The sequence below is a fragment of the Seriola aureovittata genome, chromosome 3, assembly GCF_021018895.1.
Source record: "Seriola aureovittata isolate HTS-2021-v1 ecotype China chromosome 3, ASM2101889v1, whole genome shotgun sequence".
Taxonomy (NCBI): domain Eukaryota; kingdom Metazoa; phylum Chordata; class Actinopteri; order Carangiformes; family Carangidae; genus Seriola; species Seriola aureovittata.
The window spans coordinates 13602685-13628736 of record NC_079366.1 but is presented as its reverse complement, the minus strand read 5'-3'; the positions used below and the strand labels follow the sequence as shown (position 1 = coordinate 13628736).

The window sequence follows — 26052 nt, the reverse complement described above, 5'->3', positions numbered from 1 at the left end:
CTGACTGTCTCTGCTCAGAGATTACGCACAGAAAACAGGCTGCTGAAGCAGAGGATTGAGACACTGGAGAAGGTAAGAGATGAGATTTGATTCCAGCTTATCGAGATGCTAAAATGAATCCGTTTTATGCAGCATCATTGAGATGAAAAAGCAGAGGACTCGTCCCATTTTAATCAGATACTGTAACTTGATAATGCTGCAGGTTTTAATTTGTGAACTCACTTTGTGGTGTTTGTTCTCGTATCCTGAAGAGATTGGTCTTGTATGTGGGTGTGTGTGCGTGGGTGTGTGTGCGCGTGGGTGTGTGGATTAAAGTATAGAATAGTGTGGATGCTTGTGATTGGTCCTATTTGCACGCAAGGTTTTTTTTTTTTTTTTTAACCCTCTGAACCAGTACTCTGCTATTGAGAGAGACTCCCTTTTTTAATCTTCTCCTCCTCTGTGCAAATACTTTTTTCTGAGTGATCTCACTGCTGCCTCTTTTCTCTTCACAATCACCTCCACACTCCTACATTTGTTTCGAATGATTGGTTCCTCAATCTTTGTCCCATTTCTTTCTTTTCCTTAAATGTCCTCTTTGGTTTTGTGGTTTATCCTCCCGGGTGTCCCGCTGTCTTTCACTCTCTTCATCTCTTTTTTCATCCTCTTGTCCCTCTCCTTTGTTGCGCTGTAGGAGAGTGCTGCTCTGGCAGACAGACTGATACAGGTAGAGTACTGTAAACCACTTTCCCACTGACCTCACTGTCCTCTGCCCTACTCACACCCCCCCCTCCTCCTTTTTCTGCTTATCTCCCTCCTCTTACCAATAGCCAGCCAAAAGTGCATGAGAGAATGTTGTTAATTTTGTTTATCTGTTCAGTCAACAAGGACATCCTGTGATCCCTGAATGCATGTACTGTTATTTATCCATGATGGGAATTTTAATGAGGTTGTACAGTCCCTGCATGTGGCATGTAAAGGTTTATTATTACTGCTATTACTATTATACATTTTCATTATAAATACCTGTAGGTCACCAAAATGTCAATAAAATATCCTGCATATTAGACATTTGGAGAAATTTGTTTATTTGCTTTTGCGCAGAGTTAGATAAGAAGAAGTACATGTCTGTTTGTTAAATATAAAGCTACCACCAGGAGACAGTTAGCTTAGCTTAGCATAAAGACTGGAAACATGTGGAAACGGCAAAGAAATCCACCTACTAGCGTCTGTAAAGCTCAATAATTAACATGTTATATCTTGTTGTTTAATCTGTACAAAAACTTAAGTGTTTAAGTGTAAAACCTATATTGGTTTTACAGGGGCAGCTATGACTATTTATTTGCTGACCACAGCCCTTTTACCACTAATTTTTGAAGGATTAAACAAAATATAAGATAGAACCTGCTAATTAATGAGCCTTAAAGGTGCTTGTAGATGGATTTTGTCACTTTCAGACAGATATCAGGTATAAGGCTTCTCAGCTAACTCTCGGCAAGAAACTGAATAAACTTATTTTTTAAATATTAAACTTTTCCTTAAAAAATCTACCATGTACCATGTAATAAAGTTCCCCTTAAGCATAATGATGTTACGTTTCCTCAGAATCATCCTTCACCCTACATTGGTATAAAGTCTGCATTTTAAAGTTTAAACTCCACAGCTGATCTAGACCCTTGTCCTGCTGCTGTTCCAGGGTCAGGTGACGAGGGCACAGGAAGCAGAGGAGAACTACGTGATCAAGCGGGAGCTGGCGGTGGTGAGGCAGCAGTGCAACACAGCCAGCGAGAGCCTCGAGAAAGCGCAGGACACCATCAGAGAGCTGCAGCAACAGAGGGTAAACACAGGGTACACAATCTGTACCCAAACACTGTGGTAGCACTATGAACGATGTTGAATAGGGGATTCATGCAATAAAATTATCTGTCAAGGCCGAAGCGGTTTATCTGCGTATGGGACAATGTCATCTTGAGTGTGTGTCAATGTCCAGATTTCAGAATCTGGGCTGCTTTTCTATGCAAAATCATGCTTCCTGATTCAGTTGATACCAGTTTGTTAAAAAGACAAAACTAAAAATGAAAAGTGAAAGTATTTGTTAAAGTAGAAAAATACATGTCAAAAATATATGTAAAAACACATTTTTTCAATCTTACTTTCTCTTACTTAAAGCGCCTGTTGGACTTTTTCGGATGGAATCAGTTGGAAACAGCTAGTCTGGCTCTATCTGAAGGTAGAAATAACCACCTACCAGCAGCTTGAAAACTCACTAATTAACACGTTACATTATCTTGTTTGTTTAATCCATATGAATCATAAAAAAAATGGTGTTATATTTCATATGGATTAAACAAACCATCTCTTTGTCTCAGGTCAGATTTAGGGCAGCCAGTGTTTGACTTGAATAAACTACTTGCAACACTGATTGTCTAAAGACTTCAGTGGAAATTTCTAAGTTTAAATGTTTGCAACACAAGCCACCAAAACATCTGTTTTGCAACAGGGGAGTTGTGTTGGCCCTGTCAACAACACCAGAAATTTTATGTATTTTTATTTATTTATTTTGTAATTTACTTTTTATTGGTTTTCTTGACATTTTAAACACACACTTTTACGAGGCAGCCCAACAGGCTTAATTCCCTCTAAAACAAAACACACAACAAACCAGAACAGAACCAGGGGAGGTTACATCCTTAAATTAACAAAAGTAATGGCTTTGTACAAAAGAATATCTGCTTCATTGATTGTCCTAGTTTGTTCTGCCCGAGGAAGAAAAATAAAAGCTCTTGGTATGTTGAGGTCCTATACAAAATCAGGCCTTATTGTTAACGACAGCCAAGCAAACCAGTTCCTGTTAAAGGAGTCAGTTTGAGTTCTTAGTGTGAATGTGATTCTTTCCATAGTATAGATATCATGCACCAAGTCAATCCATTCATTTACAGTTGGTGTATCCTTCTTAAGCCATTTTCTAGTCAAGCCTTTTTACCTGCACCCAACAACACTCTCATCAGAGACCTGTCTCTCTTTGTACCTTGAAGACCCTCCAGATCACAAAGATACAATATTTTGAAATCAAAATTAATTTTCAGCCTGAAAACTACCTCTAGGATGCCGTGTATATTTCAGAAATTTTATATATTTTTATATAGTTTGAGCATGTTGGACATTATGGCATATGGACATATGATCTCTTCAGTTAATATTTCCACAGCAAAGCAATGATAAACTTGAATCACATACAGTGCTTTTACTTGTAAGAGTCTGAGTATTTTTTTAAAAATGCTCTATAAATTAAATGTGGAAGTAAGGCAAGACAAGGCAAATTTATTTTATGGCTGTCACAAACCGGGCCGTACGGAGGGTTGTCACAATGGCACATGAGAAATCCACAAAATATAAAGTTTTCACAGGGAAAACAAGTTAGTTGTATGGTGATGGATGCAGTTTGTTGTAGATCATTAAATTTCTGTTTTATGAAAAAATGTGTAAAAATGTCGAAATACATATGGACTGACCTTGAAGGTTAAAAACTTAAATTTTTGATTGCTTCTGATATTCAGTGGTTTTCTGGGTTTTTTGTACTCCTTGGCAGCAACAGCTATGACTGAAGGCCTTATGTATTCAGATTGTCCGTATGTCTGTCCTTCCCATTCTCATGAACGTGATATCACAGTAACGCCGTTCTTCAAATTTGGCTGGAATGATGAACTGATTACAATTTGGTGGTCAAAAGGTCACTGTGACCTCACAAAAGACTTTTTTGAATCAACACGCTAGTTATGACACAATTTCACACGGATGTGTTATAGGATAAAATGATGAAGTGATGACACTTTGTATCGAAATGGTTAAAGGTCAACTTCCCTGTGACATCATAATGTTCTGCGAAAACACTTCTGGCCATTATTCAAGACTGTAACTCAGGAAAGGAAGATTGTGAGATATTTCCTGCAGCTCGGCTGGTTGCCGGAGCCATACAACCACAAGGCAGTAATTCTACTTTTTCTTTCACTTTTGATAAGTAAAGTACCTTTTTAATAATAAAATTTGTGTAACATTTTCAATGCAGGACTTTTACATATAATGGAGTATTTCTACTTTGAAGTATCATTACTTTTACTACAGTAAAGAATCTGAAAACTCTCCATCACTGGGTTTTGAAACATTCCTGTCTGTCCTGGAGACTGAATAATCTTCTCTGCCTCTACATGATATGTGGTGCTACTATATAATAAGACCATATTAATTTCTAATTTGTAAAGAGCACACAGGGGCTTCTGTTTTTATACATACAGTACACTCACAATTTGTAATGAATATGCCAACTAACACTTTGCTGTCCTAGAAAAAAATAAACCCTTTTGGTGAGAACCAGGGGTCTTCATAAAGACATTTACAGTTAAAATTCACCTATGCTTATCACACTCTTCTGTGACAATGACGTGACAAAATTCATACATTGTATTTCTCTTTTTTAATGTTACGTACATTCAGACAGAATGAAGAACAAGCAAAAGATGTGTTACTTATAAAGAAAAAAAATGCAAGCCTTTTGATTCTTCTGATTTAAGGCATTTTAAGTGATGCCGTTGTGGTACATGATTTTATTCCACCTCAGATTGCCAGCACCCATCACCCACCAGAGTTCACACAACTCCAGACACTCACAGTTCTCTTTGATAACCAAGACTGAGATGCCCAAAATGACAAATCGAGACTCTTTTACTCACACCATGTACTTGCCCAATTTCAACCTTTTGTATTTTGCCTCGTAGGAAAGTATTTTTCCACTCAGCCGCCTGAGTTTTTTCTGCTGTTCTCACGCCTTTATCTTTGTAGTTGCACTTTGATGTGGTGACTTGAAAATGTACAGTAGCTTTCTATATTATGACATCAATCTGAGTCAGTGGGGCAAGAGTGTCGTTGGATACCAAATTCATTTTTTTTCATTAGCAATTTTCAAGTTGGGCTACTCTACAGACATGTGCTAACAGCTGGGAACATCAGTCACAGAACAGACAAATCAACTGACGTTTGACGGCTTCAGAGAAAAATAAAACCCTTAAACAGTGTTCGTTCTGTTGCCGTATGCAGACCAGCTGCAGATAATCATGATCGGGGGTTGAAGTGGCATATTGCAATTGATGATCTTGATTTATTTCTTACAGAAGCTAGGAATAACACAACGACTCTTGGTTGTTTTGTGGAAGCAGCCAAGGAATCAAATGTAGAACTGCTAATTTCCTACTGGCTTCATAATATGTAGCTTGTGTGCAGAAAACGTATTGATTATTATTATTGATGACAATGTTAGCTCCCAGAAAAAGAAAAAAAAAAGACAAACAGCATGCAAGGATTCAGGAGTCCAAGACAGTGTCTGAATATTTAATCTGCTGTTAGATTTCTCAGCAGAAGAAAATGAAAGAGAAAGAGATATAACACCAAAGGCTTGTGGCAGAATTCACACCCAATGAAGTGCTGTGGAACTTCTAGCTGATCTAAACCCCTAGTCATGACAAATCCCATCATCTCGTCTGCATATGACAATAAAACTGACCCAAACAAGGTCTGTTATAGTGACCACTATTCTTCATAGTTAGTACGAGCTGATGTCAAGCCCCACTGACCTGGGAAACAGTATACCTGTGTAACACCAGTGATGTTTGTTTCAGTACACAGAGCAGTTTGTGAGCAATCTGCAGACCCAGCTGGAGCAGTCCAGACTGCGAGAGGCTGAACTGCTCGGAGCGCTGAAGGAGATGCAAGACAAGGTTCTGGACCTGGAGAAGGTGGGTGGACACACAGACGTACATTTTAGTGTGTGAGAGAAAACACTGTGTGAACAAAGAGCAGAGACAGCAGGCATGCACCTGTGAATGTGGTAAAGATTATTTTACTGTAAGCTAAATAGAAAAAGTGTTAATGTCTGAGGTTTCGCTTTTACTTCTTGAGGTGTTAGGACACAACAGCTCTTCCTCATTTTAATAATGATGGTTTCACTTTAATGTAAAACTGAATGTAAGAAAAGGCAAATATGTCTCAATGCCAATGTTTGTTTGTACGATTTTTTTTTTATATTCCTGGAACTTTTCAGTCCCGCTCGCTGCTCCATCAATGGCAATGTCTGTCTGTTGGCGAGCTGTTTAACTGCTTTGCTCCAGACTGAAATATCTCCACCATCTCCATGAATCCTACTGACTCTGGTGATCCCCTAACCTTTCCACTAGCTGCATCAACAGGTTTACATATGTGGCTTTGAGTGAAGTGTTTCCACTACTGTTAAATGAATTGCTATGAAATATTGTATAGACATTCATGTCCCCTTCAGGATGAACTGTAATAACCTTGTTGACCCCTTCACTCTTCCTCTAGTGCCATCATGATGTCAAACTTTTAATTGGTCCAGTACTTAAATCTCCAAATACCTGGGAAATTAAAATTCCTTAGCAGTATTTGGCGCATGCTAACACACAAACTAAGGTGATGGAACATAATATTGTTTGGCAGGTATAATACCTCCTTAAAGGTGCACTGTTAAGTTTTCTCATAAACAAACAAAAGTCACTGTATGTTTACATTCAATATTACTTTCCAAAATGCATTGTGTGAATCCTTGAGGTTAGCAAAAACCTCAAGGATTTCCTTTCTGGTACAACAGTGCATTTATTTTCCCATACAGCAGCCTCACAGAGCCGCTAACATGGCTGTGGACTAGTTAGTCTTGCTAAACTGTGATCATGAAAAATATTTTCCATCCAGAGGAGCAGTTGCCTGCCTGATGAGAACAACATGGCGGCTCTGCAGGAGGAGGTGAAGCAGATGAAGCTGAGGGAGCTGGAGACGCTGCGCTCCTTCAGAGAGATGCAGGACACAGTCACTGAGCTCAACCAGCGCTGGCAGGTAACGCACACAAACCTGTGCTGTTTTCTCTGTAAACTACACATGCGTGCATGTTCATGTGTCCCACCTGTACAGCGGCAGGAGAGTTACACCTGTTCACTCTGTTTCTGCAGCATCATATGTCCCGTGGCAGCAGCACTGGTGGTGGGGGTGGCCACTGGAAGGAGTCCCCGAAGAAGAACGCCATGAACGAGCTGCAGGACAAACTGATGACGGTCAGACTGAGGGAGGCCCAGGCCCAGGCTGAGCTCCGGGAGGTCAAACTAAAAGCCCTGCAGCTGGAGAGCCAGGTCTGTCACACTTCACAACTACACACTGTCAGTCAGTCAGTCATAAAGGGTATGCAAACAGTCAAGTCCTCTTCTTGCATACACAGATATATGGTGTAGAAGTCAGTGCTGTGTCATTTGTTTCAAGCATTTCATTAGAACAGTGTTAATCAAAATGATAAAAGCAGATCATCCCTGTGGTGTCAGGATTATGCAGCAAATAATAATAATAAATTACATTATGTTTTTTTCCCTTGTCTGGTGCTACAGTGATTAGTCAAATAATCAATAAGAAAAATGACAGACATATAACTGACAACTTTGATAGTAAGTTCAACTGACTCGACTGACTAAGTTGCTGACTGGACAAAATGAGTCATTTCAAGATCTCACCTTGGGCTTTATGAAGTTGTCATTGGCATTTCACAGACAAAGTGGTTCATGAATTAATCAGGAAACTCACCCTCTCACCTTTGACCTTCTTCATTCTAGAACCAGATCCACAGCAAGCTGATTGGTCGCCACGAGCAGGAACGTTCCGCCCTGCAGGACCGGCTCCAGATGTTGGCCAATCAGAACAAAGCTCTCCAGGCCCAACTCAATGAGATGAAAAGGAAGCAGGCCGAGTTCGACTGCAAGGTCTGTATGGAGAGGAGAGAGAGGAGGAGAAGGAGTTGGCAACAGGGGGGAGAGTGGAACATGAGAGAAGGGCTGGTTGATTTAAATACTGATTCATTTGAAACGTAGAGACAGTATGAGACACTAACAGCAAGATGGAAAAACACCAATAAATGAGACAAAACTGATAAAAGAAGACAGAAGAGGATAAAAAGAAAATAGATGAGAAATGGGCAGAGTCTGACTATAAATTCTGGGAATCATATCCACAAAAGAAGGACACATGCAATGTAAGATGCCTGGATTAAGAGATGGGGGGGGGCAGAGGAGGACTAAGACAGTTTATTATCAACATACATCACTGAAATCCAGCATGTCATTGTCAACCACAGTGTTCTGCTTGAAATGTCATCATCTTTCTCGCTCTGTCTTCCGACTTCCACGTGTAGAGTAAAGAGGAGGTGATGGCTGTGCGACTGAGGGAAGCAGACAGTATGGCTGCCGTGGCTGAACTCAGGCAGAAGATTGCTGAACTCGAGATACAGGTGTGTGTTTTATGTATTAAGACTATTCATGCATGGATCGCAGTTATATTCCCGCTGTTTGCTTAAAACCAACCTACTTCAGTGTAATATGTCACCATATCATCACACGTAATATCCCACTGAGAAATAATGGTAATGTGTGATCAGGTGCGAGCCTCTAAATCGTGGAAAATAATCAGTTCAGATGTGTGGTGGGTGGATTATTTACGCATACTTGCAGATTCAGATTGACATCAGAGCCGATCAGCGCATCGCCATGTAGACGTTTGGATCTGTATATACAGGGACTGTATAGGACTGTAACAGTAAAGAGACTCCGACCTTGAACTTGTGTTTGTCAAATGTGTTTTTCAGAAGGAGGAAGGGCTGATCCAGGGCCAGCTGAACCACTCAGACTCCAGACAGTACATCACCCAGCTCCGGGACCAGATCGCTGAGCTCAAGAATGAGGTTGGACACACACACACAAAACTACACTGTTTACAAGATTTCTTCATAAATGTGGACCAATAAACCATTTAACACCCTTTTAGATACGATTGAGACTGTGGTAACAACACTAAGTAGTTTCACAGCGTCCCTTTGGGAATTTCCTTTAATGAATACCCGCAGTGTGTTTTCCATGAGCCTTTTGCTGCTCTTCCTGGAACTGAAAATTGATCAACTAATTAGTCGATATTTTGAAAAACACTTGAAGATAGATAATCAATAGTTGCAGGCTGAATTGCCATTTTGTTTCACTTAATTCATTCAGCCTGACGTGTTGATGTTAGCCCATTTGTTGTTGGTTGTAACCAATCTGCGGCAAGTGATTTCAATTAAGATTTTTCATATTACAATACAAACAAACAAAGAAGAGTGGCTGCCATACGTGAGAAAATCTATTAAGTTTGCCCATCATAACATATTGAAATTTCTCTAAGTGCAATATAGCATTGAGCTCAGATAAGCAGGTCTTGAACTGTGACACAGTATCTGTCTTCCAGAGCCTTAAAATTACTTTCTTTGTTGTCACCATTCCTTACATAAGAGTGCTTTGCACAGAGACACTGATTTAGTAAGGTATGAGAATACCCAGATTTTTGGAGGGTGGGTCCAAGGTGGGTCAGAGAGCCATCTGCAGATGTGCATCAATCACACAGAGGACATGACAGGAAGAATTCAATGCAAGTTTTTGAATAATGAAGCATATGCGAAATGAGAATCATGCTGCTGGTGTGAACAGCAGGTGGACTGAGGACTATTTCAAACTTGTTCACCAACAGCAACAGGAAAACATCTAAATGACAACACAACTTTTTTGGGGAATTCGGCTGTATTAAAATACAGATGTGGAAACGGTTGCTAGGAAGAGTTAACCAAAAGCTGTTACACTAATAGGCACAACCCATTTGGATCCTATCTTCTATTTCTACCAATAAAAAGATAATGTAAAATGTAGTTTAGCCCCTGCAAATATTGTTTGCTTTAATGTCCATGATTTATTAGTGTCACAATAATATAGCTGACGAACCTGTAGTAAATAATTCTGTTCAGGATATGTTGGTGTTGGTAGATGCGTCGAAATGGTGTCAGATATGTCTATACATATACATACATAGATATTCTGCAGCCTTGGTAACCACCACCACAAAAAATCTTCTCATCTACATGCAGCCTCACAACAGGCACCACTTCCATCCGACACACTCACAGTTGTGTCAATGTCTTTCTTGTAATAAGAGACCACTGCTCTTCCCCAGCAACTGTATTCTCATCATTTGGTTCTCAGTGAACTTTAATTCTGAAAGATGAGTGAGTTTCAAAAGAATAAGTGCGTAACTGTTTTTTTTCTGTCATAGGTGAACCCACAGCTGCGTGGCTTCTGTACACAGTTGTTCACTCAACTGTGCACAGAACTCACTGTGGGATTGGAAAAAAAAAAACAGTATACATTGTGTAACTCAAGTTTAGCTGATTTCCAAGTTTGGCAGCTTCTTGTGGTCTGAAAACATTCAATGACCTCTCATGTTTCTGAAGATCTCTCCAACGCGGTTTTGGAGTCACAAAGTTCTCACCCAACATACAACTGAGGGTTTGTTCATTCAGAGAGTGGCAGTGCGTGACTATGAGGGAACTGTTTAAACCTTTAAGTGAGGGGGTGTGATGACACTGCCCTGCTCTTTACCGTTCCTCTCCTCTCTTTTCTTTTCCTCTCCCCACATTTTTTTGCTTTTTATCAAAGCAGTGGGTTTTATAAATGAGACTGAAACTTGCGTGAGCGCGGATGAGGAAGCATTGAACCATTTAGAAAAATCTCAGTATAGTGCTCTAAGCGATCACCTAATGATTATGAGATGTTTTGACAGTCCTGATACATAATGATAGATTCTATAGAAACTAGCTGGGATGATTTTACAGCCTCATTTATACTGCAGGTTATTTATTGTGATTCAGCTTGACATTAATTTAGTAATGTGCATTTAGCATTTTGACAGTTCTCTGATATTTTGATATTAAATATTAGTATAATTGCAAAAAACAAAAAAGAGGAAATGACCCAAAAAAGTTTAGCCTCTGTTCTTTAATTTGCTGTAGCTTGAAGAGCAGTCAGATACAGTCAAAACATTTCCAATGGTTAACCACTGGTTTCCCCCTCCCCCCCACCCTGCAGCTCGTCTGAGTGTACCATAGGGGGAAAACAAAAACCTCTGAGATTTGTCATGAGTCACTGTGGGACATGCAAGACTAACACGTGAAAAGCATGCATGCGTAAGAACAAGAGCAGCCACCGTAACCTGAAAGCTGGACATGAGAAACATGCAAACACACACACACACATCTTTTTTTATTTATCTATCTATCTAGTCCAGTTTTGTTTTTTACTTATTTGCCTATCTGACATCACAGTCAGGTGAGAAACCTCCAGTGCTCTGATTTAGCTTTGTAGGCCCTACCGCTGAAATTGCACAACCTCTAAATGGTAGCTAGGATACAGGTCAGTGGGTTTCACAGTTTTTTCACAGCCTGTCAAAAAGAAAATTCCCAGCACCTGACATCTAATGCTTTTGCAAAAGCTCACAAACAGATTAACACGATTTATTTAGTTTCTCATTATTTTTAACATTGAAAATAATTTATAAAACCGAATCCTTGAATTCTCACAACTCACAGTTGATATTTCGAAACTCACTTGTGAACTTCAAAACAGCCATACAGAGATGTGAGGAGCTGGGCTGTACTTTTTACCTTACCTCACATTCTACATAGATTTGCGTATATACTATTGAGTTTCTATGGAAACAAGGCATCATCATCATACCTGCAGATGTTTCGATGGAAATGAAAACTATAGATTACAAAACTTAAAGATTATTTTTGTGTTTTTGTTACTCGAAATATTATCTTTGCCTTCTTGTCATGCCTCAGCCAATGACAGCCAGGGTTGGGTTTTCTCTCTGTACATCCGTCCCATTCTGATGAATGTGATATCTCAGTAACATCTTGACTCAAGGACGAAATTATCAGATTTTGGTTGTCAAAGGTCAAGGTCACTTTGACCTCACAACTCTAGTTGTCTAAAAATGATTAGATATGCAGTATAGGTATAATATACAGTAGAGGAGCCACACTGTGGCTGACGTGTCTTCATTGCAGTGAACGTGGGCGCTGTATTTTATTTTGAGTCAATCCCACATACACCATCTTGCTGTCAAACACCCACGATAGCACCTACTTTGTATCAGTCCAGTGTTGAAACTAGTCCCCAGTCACAGTTGTCTCCTGTTTGAGTAACATTTACTAAAAACTAAAGTGCCCCACTGTTTTTCTGAAAAAGGGTCACCTATTTAGAAAATGAAGCTCTATATTGGTGAACCGTTTTGATAGATTTGCATCTTCAGCTGGCATGAGGAAAGAAAGAAGAAAGTATTGAGTGACGGTAACACAGTGTTTGTTTGGTCTTTTTTATTTTATTTTATTTTTTTTTGACACAAAAAATACACAATAATGTCAGCCTTCAAAATCCGAGCGTTGCTTCCTTTGAGCAGGATGAAATATAGACAAAACCTACCTGTAGGACCCATCAAATTAAAACCGTCTTCTCTGTCTCAGATCAGGCAGTTGCGAGGGCAGAAGGCAGCCCCCAGCTCCAGGGTCAACAGTGGAGGCGTAAGTACCAACTACCAGGACCTCTGCCTGGCCAGCCCCGCCTCCGCTGAGGGAGACTACCTGAGCTCAGACGAGGACCTTCTCCCCAGCCCGCTGCCTCCCAATGCCCTCTACCCTCCCCTGTCCGGTCCGTGTCACCCATCTGCTCGCCTAGATAGCGAGGGCAGCACAGACAGCGAGGCGGAGGAGCGCATGCGGACACACCCGGACCCACAGCAGCTGTACGGCAGCATGGTGTGCGCAGAGGGTCTGGATAACTGAGGCCTGGAGGGGGTGTGAAGAGTCCATTGGATTTCTTTGACCTAAAGAGACGCTGGAGCTCTACAGGACAGGACTGCTACTGTAAACTGGGACTGCATTATCCAATCCAGTCCTCCTCCTCGGCTTTTCCAGTGTTTACCTTTTACTTGATGCAGCCATAATGGCATTGATCGGAACTCTTTTGGTCATCACTATGTGTAGTCTCCGCCCCTGTTAATGCCTCCACCGCCTTGTTCCCGACACTGTCCATTCCCTGTCAAAGAGGAAATATAAAGCCTCTCTCCTTGTTCCCACGTGTAACTGCGCCAGAAACTGTCCGTCAAAATACATATCCATCCAAACACAAACATATGACACACAAACAAACTGAGTCTGGACCATAAAGGCTGTTGCTGCTCGCTGCTTGAGATCAACCATGGGACCTGAATCCGTGACCGTGACGAGGAGTGAAACATGGGTAGACAGATAAGAACACCTCCCTCTCCCTGTAAACTGAAGAATAGACACTTGACATACAGTATGCTCTGTCTACCCTTATATAACTCTCCTCCCTGATTGGTTCAGAGTTAAATACATCTTTATCCTCTCTTTTCCCTTTTTATGGCTTTCTTTAAGAAGACACACATCCATCGTCACTGCCTTCAGAAACAAACTTCTATCAGCCATCCATTCACAAAAAAAAAAAAAACTCAAAATGATGAGTAGGAGAAGGAAAGGTACAGTGTAGGAACATGTACACATCAAACTATTTGTTTATCACAAGGTGGCATTCATGAGTGATTCATGAACACTTTAACATACTAAATATGTGTGTTGTCTGTGTCTGTGGTTTGCAGATAACAATTCAACAGCTCATGTCAAAACATATTCATCATAACCCACAAAAAATGAAGGAAGATACTCAATGTTGCCAAATGTTTTGTTTTTAACTTATTTATATGTTGTAATTTATTTTGATATTTTTTTTATTTTTTATATATCTATATGAAACTATAGGAGCGTAGAGATACTGACAGAGGCCAAACTTTCTACAGCGTCCTTTGTGCCAACAAGTCGTCTGTTACAGGTTTACTGTGACACTTGAGTGTTTCAGAGACGGAAAATGTGCTGCTATGATTTTGAATTTTACTTCTTCCATTTTGTTCTTTCTGTTGTTTTTTCTTTTAATCTTTGTGAACAGTTTAAACGTGATTTTCCTCCCTGGAGCTCTTCAAAATGTATTTATGATGGGAACCATGTGGGGTCCTTCAAAACCAAACACTATCATTGTCTATGTGTGAGTTAAAGTTTGACATTTTGGGAACTATATTTACTGTATATTGCTGTCTGCCTGAGAGTTAAATGAGTAGCTGGGCTATTTCTTTTATACTGGTGACTTCCTGCACACAGTCAAGAAAAAGGCCAGCACATCACCTGCCCACCCCACATTAGACCCCAACTTGTTTTTACACTTAAATTTTTTTTTTTGATTTTTTTTTTTTGATTAACTGTGGCCACAAGTAATATAGTGGTAGATGCTAAAACGTAGCGTAACACTGGCACAAGTAAAGAAAAATGTCTCAGTAATGTCAGTTACATAACAACATCTAGCTAACATTATCCAACATAAGCTACTGGTCAAACCAGACCAAGTGAGGCCGTAACAGCTAGTTAAACCCCAGAGAGTAATAAATAGAGCAAGGGTGCTTTTTATTGCTTATTAATTTAGCCTTAGAGGTGCTGGTAGGCAGATTTTTTTAACCTTCGGACAGAGCAGTTTCCAGTCTTTATGCTAAGGTAAGCTAAGCTAACCATCTCCCTGCTGTAGCTCCACAAGTAACAGACACACATGAGAGTGGTATCAACCCTTTCATCTAAGTGAATAATCTTATTTCCCAAAATGTCAGACTGTTCCTTTTAATTGTCAGTGTCCCATACAAGCAAAAGGAAAAATCCAGGTAACAGTGCTGATCTGGAGTCGCCCAGTTCATGTGCACATATCACTTTCTGACAACTAAAACTGCAGCATGTGGGCCAATGAAAGTGGTGGGAGCACTTCATATCGTAAGGACGCTGACAAAAAGGCTGTCATCATGACTGGAGAGCGTGTGGGTGGAAAATATTTTACATATCAAACATTAATATATTCTGTGTAGAAAAAGGGTGTAAAATGTATGGAGAGTATGAAATATACAGAGTGACAGGAACAAACTTATATAGATAAGATTTAAAGCTGTATCACTGTCAGTCAAAATGCACTGAAGATGGTGAGAAGAAGAGTGTGTGTATTTATCAGACAGGGTGTCATATGTAGAGCAATGATCTCTGCTTTTTGCACTACAGAGAGAGAAACTCTCTGCTCATGACATTAAGCAGTGAGAGATGGTGTGGATTAATGGATTCATTGTGGGATCATTCCTTATTATATTCAGCTCTTCGGAGGGACCTTGATGCGATCTAAGTACTTCACTCCAAGATTAACATCTTGACTTTCTATAGTGCTATAGTCTATAGTATCATTATTCCTCGGACTGATGTTGGAAGTTTCTGTAAATGCTCTAAAGGCCAACCTCACAATTCTGGCATTGTTTTTGCAATGGAAATGAAAGAATGGTAAAGCAGAGCATTATTTTCATTGTGTCAGAAATAAGGAAATTGGATCTTCCAATAAATGGCCATCCAAAAACTAAAGAGGATGTTGGTTTGCCCGCCAGACTGTTGCAAATAACAGCTTTTTAGTGGTCATTGGTGGGTGTAGCAACTGAAATCTTAACACTGGAATCAGTGTTTTGATATCATCAGACCATATCAGTGTCGTACAAACGGTTTCAATTCAGTTCCTTCTGGTTCTTAGTATATACAGAATGTAGACTGGCGTCAGCTCTGTTCAGCATGAGATTTAAGCCCTTAAATCCATTTACTCCATAACTGGCTGAACTGGTCACTTAAAGTTACAATCCTTCAGACTTTATTATATCAAACCCAATTTTTCACCACAGTCAACCACAGCCAGGTTTCCATCCAAATGTGGCAAATTTTAACCAAATTCCTATAAAATCATCAAAAGAGAACACAAATGAATTATTATTATTATTTCAAATAAAACTGAAAACAATGTAGAAAATATAATGGAAATAAGGAATTTACATTTGTTTCATGTTTTAATATGAGGAACGTTACAGTGTCCTCATATTTTTGACTTTCACTGTTCTGCCATAGCTGAATGGCACCTTACTGGAGAGTAACGGCACTAAATTGCTGCTCTTCTGATTATTTCTATGGAAATTCTGTTCAAATTTCTTCCACATTTGGATTGAAACCTGGCAGTTGTTGACTGTTTTCTTTACTCTTCTCGGTTAAAATATGGAGATGATAAATCATCTCATCATGTGTTTGGCTGCACTGTAAACATATGCACAAATTGCTCCTCTTCTCTTGCATTTCTGACAGGTTAACCCTTCAAAGCATATTTCAAATTTAACTCTGGGCCCTGCGTTACCATCAGTAACTACAGGTTTTGCCAAATCTACTATGACTAAAATCTAGAGGAATATAATTTAAATATTTTATTTTGGATTTCAGTCAGAAACTACATAAACTGTTTGTAGGACTGAGTTTCCTTTCTGAAAAATTGAAACTAATCTGGACCCAGATCATTTCTTAGTGTCCTTAAACACATAAACACATTTGCACACTGCTGTTCAGTGATGGTGCTCTGTTCTCACCACTGTCTAAATACCACTCTATCTACTGTGATGAAACATTTTGATATGTTTGTAAATTACTTTTGAATATGGTACTAGCTGTCATCCTTAATATTATTTTTATAATTACCATCAGTATTTCATTTTCTCCTGCTAACAGCATTACATGAGATGATAATGATTAAACATCATAATGTGCCATAAAAGTAGGTAGATTTACAAACTATGCTCAATGACTTCATGTGTGTTTAACAAGGGTTTCATCAACAAGTCAGCCACTACAGCCCTTCATTAAACAGCCATGTAATATAAAGTTGATTTTGCGTGGATTGTAAAACGATCACACTGTGTTGCTCCAGATGTATCGTGTTGAACCTGGAACTCCCACCACACGTTTTCCCTGATTTAAAGCGGGAAATGCAACAACACAGTGCTAAATGATGAGAGTTTCTCCTTACAGACAGTCCTGATCCTGGTTAGTCTGGTGTAGGATTTCTCAGATTTATGTGCTGTATGTGACAGCTGTTTGATATCCACAGCATCATACCCAAGAACCTTGTCCACCCTCTCTCTTTCTCTCTTGCAGTTCAACTGATGTTGTTGTCAAATATATTAAATGACAGTAAAGATTATATAAATTCCAGTATGATGGGGAAAAAATACATTTCAGTGTTCTGTATCCTATGAATGATACAAAATAAACTTTGACATTGCACCTTTGCAAAGGCCTGATTTTGTTGCTGTTGTTTATTGCTGGGTGATCATATTTACTCAAAGCTTTTAAGATGCAAACTTTTATGCATTTTATTGATCTTGATTTTCTTCATTTCAGGTGCAGGTTCCACCACACAAATTAGTTTTTCTACGAAGAGATTAGATGTTATTGTATATTTAGACACAGACTGCCAGGTGACTAACTGAACTAACAGACAAAGCTAACATTAGCTTGCTAATACATGACTTGTTTAGATTGAATAGTGAAGGAGGCAACATAAACTATGCTGTATTTGTCTGTTTAACAGTCATGTAAAATAATGTTTAAAAATGTATAATTACCTCCACCAAGGAGGTTATGTTTTCACCCATATCTGTTTGTTTGTTTGTTTGTCAGCAGGAAAAAGTACTGAGCTGATTTGCACCAAACTTAATGGAAGAATGGGACATGGACCAGGGAAGAAAAATGATTTTGGTTTTCCTTAACATTGTGAGATTTTCCAACATTTTCATCAATATCTCAGGAAGTAATGTTTGGATCTTGATATAAAAAGATCTATGACTTTGTATAATTGGGTTTCAGTATCAATAACTAGCTAAATAGTATTGGTTAGATCAGTATAATCAAATATTTTTGACTCAACTGCACAAATACCAATAACTCTAAAACGTATACTTCTCAACATTTAAAAAGGATTATTTTTGGAACTTATGTGACAATTTGTGATGGTGCACTGACCTGTAGTTTACTGCTAGAAAATCACTGGATATACATATATATATATATATATATATATATATATATTATACACAAACATAGGGATGGAGTTGTGGGTAGCTGGTAGCTGGTACAACCAAGTTCAGTCACTCATAGTTTCGTCAAATACTGACACCCTAGGACGGATTTTGGGTTGGACAAAAATAAAAGTCAGTGTATTATTATTATTTGTTTTCAGATTAACATGAAGTGCCCGAATTCATCCACTCTCTTGACGTCTTCCCTTTGGAGCGTTAAAACATTTAAAACAGACTTTTGTGCTGAGACGGTTTTAAAATGAATCCACGTTTATTTCTTGATGCAACAGCCAATGTTAGCTCTTCCACTCCATCAAACTTTGACAATGTTATGTCTTCACATGAAGATTTCTTTGTTGTTGCACAAGTTCAGCAAAACAATATTCAATATTTCTCTAAATGCCAACAAATCTGACCAAAAGCTACGAAGCAACAATGCATTAGCCAGTCTCACAATACTTTCAGACTTCTCTACTCTGTCTGTGTCGCTCGGGCCTACACAAAAAAGACTGTAAAAAGTAATTTCCTGAAACAAGAAGGCACCGTAGTTTTCGGCAAACATTACTCAAACAGAAGTAAACAGTGCGTTTGTTTGGGACTATTTTCAGCTGTGGATTAACACATCTGGTTTGCTAGTGCGTCTTTCTTTCAGCAGGATGGTGTATGTGGGACTGACTCTAAATAAACTACAGTGCCCACGTTCATCCTAATGAAGCAACATGTCACCCAGTGCAACAATGTGGTTCACTGATGTGTTTTTTGTAGTTTATATGACAACAATGGAGCTCCATGGCACAGAGGAATAGGATATATCAGGGTTTAGCTACACAGACGATGCTTAATAGCAGGATCATTTAATTGTTGATTTTGTTTTTCTTTATGGGATTTGTTGTCAAGAAATATATAGATTATTCTTATTCGTAGTCTGCAAGCAGATTCAAAAAAAAATAAAAACCTTAGACTAAGAACAATAAAGGTTGACGAGACAATAAAACCAATAAAAACAAGTTGCCCATCCCGTCCCGAAACATCCTCAGGTTTCTCACATTTATTATACAGAGAAGTATTCACATTTTCTCTTTCTCGGGTGCGCTATGGTTTCGCTGAATTCTATAGAGGGGAATCTGTCTATTGCACCAGCCAGCTTCTTTTAAAGTTGACCTCAGTGGTCTTGTTTTGAAACACAACTGTGTCAACATAGTGTGTCAACACTTTCTGGAGAATTTTCAGCACATGTCGTCCGGCCCCTTCCTCTCACATCGGTTTTATCTGTCCTCCAAAGATTAATCTGATGCAGTTTTTAGTTTGCACATCACGGCAACATCTCCGCAAATGTGCACAGAAAGGTTTTAAAAAGCAGAGTCAGTCAGGTTCAGTGCTGCTGTGAGTGAGTGTGTAGTGTTTGTGTTTTGTGTGTGAGGAAACAGTGTGGTTAGAGTTGTCGGCTCAGAGGTGTCAGAGCTGAAACACTTCCTCATCCTTCTTTACTCTCATCACTCCGACCTGCAGTGAACACCAACGGCTCACAGTCCACCTCAGAGCAGACTGACCTCATGTGACACACTGACTCACGTCGTCTTCTCTAACTTGATATAAGACTCCTTTCTCAGGAAAACTACTTGTGTGAAGTTTGTGTGTGACGTTGAGAAGCACTGGGGGAATGTGAAAACTGGTGAGTATTTGTATATTAATAAACTATCTTCATGGTTTTAGACTGCTACAGTTTTGGTTTGGTTAAAGTTGTTTTTTTATTATTTATTTTTTTTCTTTTTAACATGATGATTTAAAAAATACTTTTGGACCGTTTGACCAGTGTAGATTTGATCTGTGATCTGTCTTCAACAGTGAATTCAGATGGCAATCACCCTGTTTCGTAATTATCTCCATGTGACTTTGTGGATCATTTTCTCAAATGTTTAATTTATTAAAAAAGCAAATAATAACAATAATAATAACAATGATGATCTTTTAATCGTAAGTGACTCAGGCAGTTATCATATCGTCTTATACTGATCATCGGAGTTCATAAACATAATTGTTTACTAAAGCTGTAAACTGTTACTAAAGCAGCTCAAACGGCTGAAAAATAGAGCTGCTTATTTTATCACAACACCTTTGCTTTTCTGTAAATGTAATGACGCACACATTTCAGAAAGCTTTTCTAAACTTTTTTTTTATTTATCTGTTCGTTTTTTGCTACTATAGACACAAAAATGCAACGAGACAAAAAGCAAGCCAGTTTTCTTTGATCATCGCTGAGAGAAAGTATCTTGATCAGAGCCCAAACACACAGCTGTGTGTATGTCAACCCAAAATCACTGTAGAAATAAATCATTGGATGTACTGCCACTCTAAAATGAAAGACTGGCATGAACCGCCGAGCTGGTCGTCGAAGCAAACTGAGTGTGTTAGGGAATACAGACAACTTTAAATCTACCTCCATAGCTTATACTGTGATAGTGCTTATATAATGGACCTTTGTTTGAATGTTCATATTGTGCTGTTCATTCTAGTCAATATTTAGCACCAGTTTGAGCATGTCAAAAGTACAAAAGACACAGATGTAATACCAGTCCCTCATTGCTGGATTTATCGTATAAAATGTGATTTAGCACATAAAAAGAAACCCTTTAATTCACAGTCACATCAGCTTCAATTTCTAAACAAATATGCTTATTGAATTTTTAGTTTTATAGTATGTGTGTATGAGTATGTACAAACAAACAAGCAAATAACAGGCACACAACACATGCCAAAGAAAAAATCTTAACAACACTTTGTTTTGACAACACATACAAAACATCTCACGGTAAAAATGAGACGAGAAAAACAAACTTTTAAGGAAATGTGTGTTTATAATGACATATCATACAAGGCAAAACGACCACTACAGATTTCTCCCCCTCTAAAAGAAAATATTTTCTCCAAAGATAAAGCGTACTCCCGTACTCATAAAAGTTGGTCTTAACTGATTTCCAAAACTGGGCTGTAGTACGTTTAAGTAGAGAATAGTAATTTTCTTGTCCGTGTTGATTATTTTACATCTAAGAGGAAGGAAGTACATAGTTTCGGGCATGCAGGTAACTGTAAAGAGGTCGGAAGTACATTTACTCAAGTACTGTAGTTCCGTTTTGAGGTACTTGTACTTTACCCGAGCATTTCCACTTTAAGTTACTTTGTACTTCTACACTGCAACATTTCAGAGGAAACTCTTATGGCAAGTGGAGTTACTCATTATTTTCAGATTAAGATTTTATTTTTAAAAAACATACGATAATCTTATTAAATATTCTGCATAAATCAGTGGTTTCCCACCTTTGATGGCTTGTGATTCCTATAAAAAAAAAATTACAATTTTAAAAAGCCACATTTAGCTGCAGAATCTTGTCACATTTCACAAATACATGGTTGTTCGCGTTTTTATTCAGGTTGGGAACCACATTACTAACTACCTAGATGCATCTAAAGTGGTTAAACTGATCTTGGGCAGTGCCTTAGACAATGAAGTAATGAACCTTTCTGTCTTCTGCATTACATATATCAGGAATACCGGCTTTAAACCTAATAATCTGTTCATACTGGTGTGTGTAGTCTCTGTAGTAATTATAAGTTTATTTTCTGAGGGGACCTGGGCAGTGTCTTAAATAAGTAGCCACTAATTTATTTATTTTCTAAAAAGACCATTATAGCAGGTCTCAAGATCTTTAAACTTGAAGTTTGAACTTTCAGTCATGTCACTTTTTAGTTATGAGGTCTTACACCTCAGTGTCCTCCACTGAACTCCTCCACTGCAGCTTCACCTCTGCTCAAGTGCAAGCACTGAGTCATGAAATGTGTTGCAGTTAAGTGATATAGTTGCAATTCTCATATGACTGTTTGTGTCATGTTGTCATAAACCAAGTTTAGATCCAAATGTCAGTTTCAGTCAGACTCAGGCTGCTTTCACCTGCAGCGTGAATGTCACTCAGAAGAGAAGCCCCAAATATGGGAGAGTCTGTCAGAGGAAGAACCATCTCTGCAGCCTTACTTTGTCAAGTAAGCTGCTGATGACAAAAAGGCATCTGACAGGCCATCTGGAGTTTGTCAAGCAGAATTTAAACACCTGAACCAGAGGAAAAAGATTCTTTGGTCTGATGTGACAAAAACTGACTTCTGACTTCAATGCCAAGTGACCCTGAGGATTCTGGGAGACCGAGCAGCAATGATCAGAGCAACACAGAAAGGAGGAAAACCATGCCTGTTGTTCAGTGTCGTACAGGTCAAAGATTCAGCTTTCAGCTCGACGCAACATCACACGTGTGACCAAACCAACGGATTCAGGATGAAAAATCTGCGCAGACCGAAGGTTCACAGTTCTGTATACAGTCTGAGAGAGCTGAAGTAAATCAGGTCTTTCATAGTATCTTCATTTCCACTTGTTATTATAAATCTACACGTTTCTTATAAAAACAGATGATTTCAGGTTTTTTTCTCAAATTTCATAACAAAAGTGAAAAAGTGAAAAGGTCCCTAATTTCAGAAACAATGCAGTAGTCAATATTTTGATAACACTTTTTCTCCGCTCAACAGCAGCAACATATGTATAGTATATGTTCGACCAGTATTTGCACAGATTCAACAGGAAACAAACCACTGAGTGAACAGTTCTGCTGCCCTCTTCTGGGCAACACAAACTTCTTGTCTACCCCTTTGGTCCTTTGGTGCCTGCCTTTAGTCAAAGCTGGTAGTAACTACTGATATTGGAGCTGTATGTTTTAATGCCTTTATTAACACGGGCATATTTAATTTTATTTTTTTATTTCCCCCCTCTAGATGACTTTAATTTCAGGTGTGGAGCAAGTCCTTCTCCCTCCTGAATGATGCCTCGCTCTTTCTTGGTGAAGCGCGGAGGGCTGCACCACCCTCGGCCCGCAGCAGGAAGCCCCAGCCCAGGATCAACCCCAGTAACGTTCAGCCAGCTAAAAAGAAAGATGGGGTCCTGGAACACATCTCTGGATTACTCCACAGCAGAAGCACCATATATCAACACGGTGTCCATCACATTATTGCAGCAGGACCTTCCTGCTACCAGTCCCTCTGATTGGAGTGGGAACCTTCAGCCACTGAGTCCCAAATCTTATGGTGGGTGACAGAGCTACTTCATGTTTGTTGTTCATTTAGACAGGCTTTTCATCACTAGAATGTCTCAAAAGACTTTAGATAGAAAAAAAAAAAAACGTGTTTCCTATATAACTACAAATAAAAGATTATTCACAGTGAAAAAGCAGAAGATGATGAACATTACAATCTAACTTTTCATGATTTTACTTGTCTGTATTTCTTCTCAGACTGTAGACCTGCTCAGCCCTTCAGTCCTGTCAACTCAAACACCATTAGCCCCGTGGAGAAAGTCAACTCAGGCCCTCCCACATCAGCGGTATGGTCCAGACCTCATGTGAGCTCAGGATATCCAGACAAACTTTCAGCGGGACTGGGAGACTTGACTCAGCACCCTCAGATCCTGAGGGAGACCAGGAGTAGTGGCTGCTCGAAGATCAGTGCTCCGAGACAAGAGTGTCCAGTCTGTAGCAAAGTATGGCATCCCTCCGTTACAATATCGTAACCTTCCTAAAATAATGGCCTAAGTCATGTTTTGACAAAAATGTTTTTTTTGCCTAAATCACCCCCTCATGATGCTGGCCACCTCTGGTAAAATCGCCTGAATCCTCAGTTGAGGGGAACATGCAATTCTACCCCCGGTTGTATAATGGCCTATGTCAAAAGTGTGACTCTTTTGTTGAGTTTTTTGTGTTTCCTGAAAAACCTGAAAAAATGACTTAGGCCATTATTTTAAGAGGGTGTCGATATGTTACATTTGTCTGACAGACAAACAACAACTGTGAAGGTTTACGACTCGGCCCCACTTGATGATTATTACTGCTAAACACATAGAACAGCTGAGCCTGATGGGAACTGTCATTAGTTTTGTGGGTATACATTTTTTTTTGACCTGATGATGGTGCTGATGGAAAAGATAAAGGTTGACCAAAGTTACTACATTTCATTCTGAAGGAGACATGAATACATGCACCAAATTTCAAGTCAATCTATCCACTAATTGATGAGATATTTCAGACCAACTTTACCATCCTCCCTAAAGCCACTCCACTAGCATGGCTAAAAACCAAATGCACCTTAAGGGGCCAAAGATTCAACATTCAAGAGTCAAACAGCCTCAGGAAATGAACTTTCCTTTACTTAAATGTACTTTAATTACTTTAAATGGCCATTTCTAGTCCTGACATCTACAATTATGTCTGTTTTTTCAGTGTTAAACTATGTTTATTTTGTCTTTGCAGATGTTTTCATGTCTGTCTAGTTTGAAGACTCACATATGCAAGAGTCATGGAAGCAGAGTGTCATCAGCACACATCAAGTCCAGCAGGACAAATACTGCGCAGTCACCATGCAGGGGCAAGGTCAGCATCACATTTCTCTTTAAAGTGAATTATGTGGTTACTTTGGACAATTTAATGCACATATGATGTTGCAACACTTCTGAATCCATAACCACAGTGCCTGTTGTTTTAGGAGAGGACGTTTGGCTGTACGGTGTGCGGGAAAGTGTTCAAGCGCTCCTCCACCCTCTCCACTCATCTGCTCATACATTCGGACACTCGGCCGTATCCCTGCCAGTACTGTGGCAAGAGGTTCCACCAGAAGTCTGACATGAAGAAACACACCTTCATACACACCGGTGGGTTGACGTGTACCCTTTGGTTGTCCGAGTCCACATCTGACTTCATTCATATAAAATTATTAAAGTGAACCGCAGCTTCATTTTATATACATCACTAATGCATTCAGCACGTAGCCCAGCCTTGTGTTTAAACCCAAGTTATCAGTGTTATCTGTGGGGCGTTGTGTGGCGTAGTGGTCTAAGCAGGCACCCCATGTGTAGAGGCCACAGTCCTCGCTGCAGTCGGCCCCGGCTCGAGTCCCGCATCGGACGGCCTTTGCTGCATGTCATTCCCCCTCTCTCTGCCTCCCCATTTCCTGTCTCTCTTTACTATCCTGTCCAATAAAGGCACAAAAGCCCAAAAAGTGTTATCTGTGACTCAAACTAATGTTTATTGTCTTAGACATGAGTGACATCAATCTTCTGCCAAAATGTCAGAATTCCTTGAAGTTATTTCTTAACATCCATTGTTTTGTGCCCCTGAAATATGAGGTTTTCTTTAAATATCTTTGGTTTTCAAAATGTTGCTTTGACAAAACAAGCAATTTCAAGATATACAGATATGTAACTGAATTAAATAAGACGATATATAATAATTTTACGTACTATCCTGAAATGTTAGAGCACTATCTGTTTCATCTATATACGGCCCGAGTTTCCTGTGTATTCAAATGACCTGTGCTGTGTTTGTGTGCCAGGAGAGAAGCCCCATGTGTGTCAGATATGTGGGAAGGCATTCAGCCAGAGCTCCAACCTCATCACCCACAGCCGCAAACACAGGGACGACCGGCCCTACCGCTGCCCTCGCTGCCTCTACAGCTTCCAGCACAAAGGGGACCTGCGGCAGCACCAGGAGCAGCACTGCACCTACCGCTGACTCTGACAACAGCAGAGTCATCGTCTTCAGCCTTTTGCAATAAGCGGTGGAAACACCTTCAGGAGAGAAAGCTACTGACTGTGTTGTTTTTAATGACCATGTCAAATCTTTTATCCAAAGCTATAGTAGTTTTACATTTAGATTTAAGTCTTTTAGGACATTGAGGAAAGAAAGATACTGTTCTTACCCTGTGCACAGGTTTCCAGTGCAGTAATGGGAGATTATTTCACCGCTCTTGCAGCAAAACAAAACTTGGAAGCAGTGGTTGACTGTAATCTACTGTGTACTTCTTGAGTTGTAAAAATACTAGTACTAGCCTACTAACTATTCTCTCATGTGTTTTGTATAAATATACAAGAGGTTCACGGTTATTGGTGATTTTCTTTTTTTTAAATGAAAAGCACATCAAGAGCTAAAAACATGCCATCATGTGGTTCTTAGCTAAATAATGAATGTCATCACTAAAGATGACAGAAGACTGAATTAAAGTTTTTCAGTGAAATACTGTATATTTCCTACATGGTTCATCAATCTTCTCTGTGCTCTG

The 26052-nt window shown here is 39.3% G+C and overlaps 2 protein-coding genes across 3 annotated transcripts in view; both read left to right on the top strand.

Moving 5' to 3' along the window:
- The window catches only part of evi5l (ecotropic viral integration site 5 like), a 37832-nt gene extending 20716 nt beyond the window's left edge, over positions 1-17116 (top strand). The window contains exons 11-20 of one of the 2 annotated variants that reach the window (XM_056372008.1): positions 19-72; positions 674-706; positions 1676-1816; positions 5649-5765; positions 6736-6876; positions 6990-7166; positions 7638-7784; positions 8213-8308; positions 8663-8758; positions 12401-17116. In XM_056372008.1, coding sequence (XP_056227983.1) covers positions 19-72; positions 674-706; positions 1676-1816; positions 5649-5765; positions 6736-6876; positions 6990-7166; positions 7638-7784; positions 8213-8308; positions 8663-8758; positions 12401-12718 — 1320 coding nt within the window. In that variant the 3' untranslated portion in view covers positions 12719-17116. The remainder of the gene's footprint in view (positions 1-18; positions 73-673; positions 707-1675; positions 1817-5648; positions 5766-6735; positions 6877-6989; positions 7167-7637; positions 7785-8212; positions 8309-8662; positions 8759-12400) is intronic. The other variant, XM_056372009.1, reaches the window with a different exon arrangement.
- A 2141-nt stretch (positions 17117-19257) lies between these two features.
- Positions 19258-25876, top strand: LOC130166418 (zinc finger protein Gfi-1b-like). Its single transcript, XM_056372010.1, has 6 exons — positions 19258-19582; positions 22723-23031; positions 23238-23482; positions 24249-24368; positions 24481-24646; positions 25327-25876. Exons 2-6 carry the CDS (start codon positions 22767-22769, stop codon positions 25503-25505), a joined length of 975 nt encoding a protein of 324 aa, XP_056227985.1. The 5' UTR covers positions 19258-19582; positions 22723-22766; the 3' UTR covers positions 25506-25876.
- Positions 25877-26052: the final 176 nt, after the last annotated feature.

Bases quoted from the DNA above. Each gene is read 5' to 3' on its own strand.
- LOC130166418 (XM_056372010.1), top strand. From the start codon at position 22,767: ATGATGCCTCGCTCTTTCTTGGTGAAGCGCGGAGGGCTGCACCACCCT. The intron at 23,032-23,237 runs GTGGGTGACAGA...ATTTCTTCTCAG, and splicing joins ACTGAGTCCCAAATCTTATG to ACTGTAGACCTGCTCAGCCC. The intron at 24,369-24,480 runs GTCAGCATCACA...CTGTTGTTTTAG, and splicing joins AGTCACCATGCAGGGGCAAG to GAGAGGACGTTTGGCTGTAC.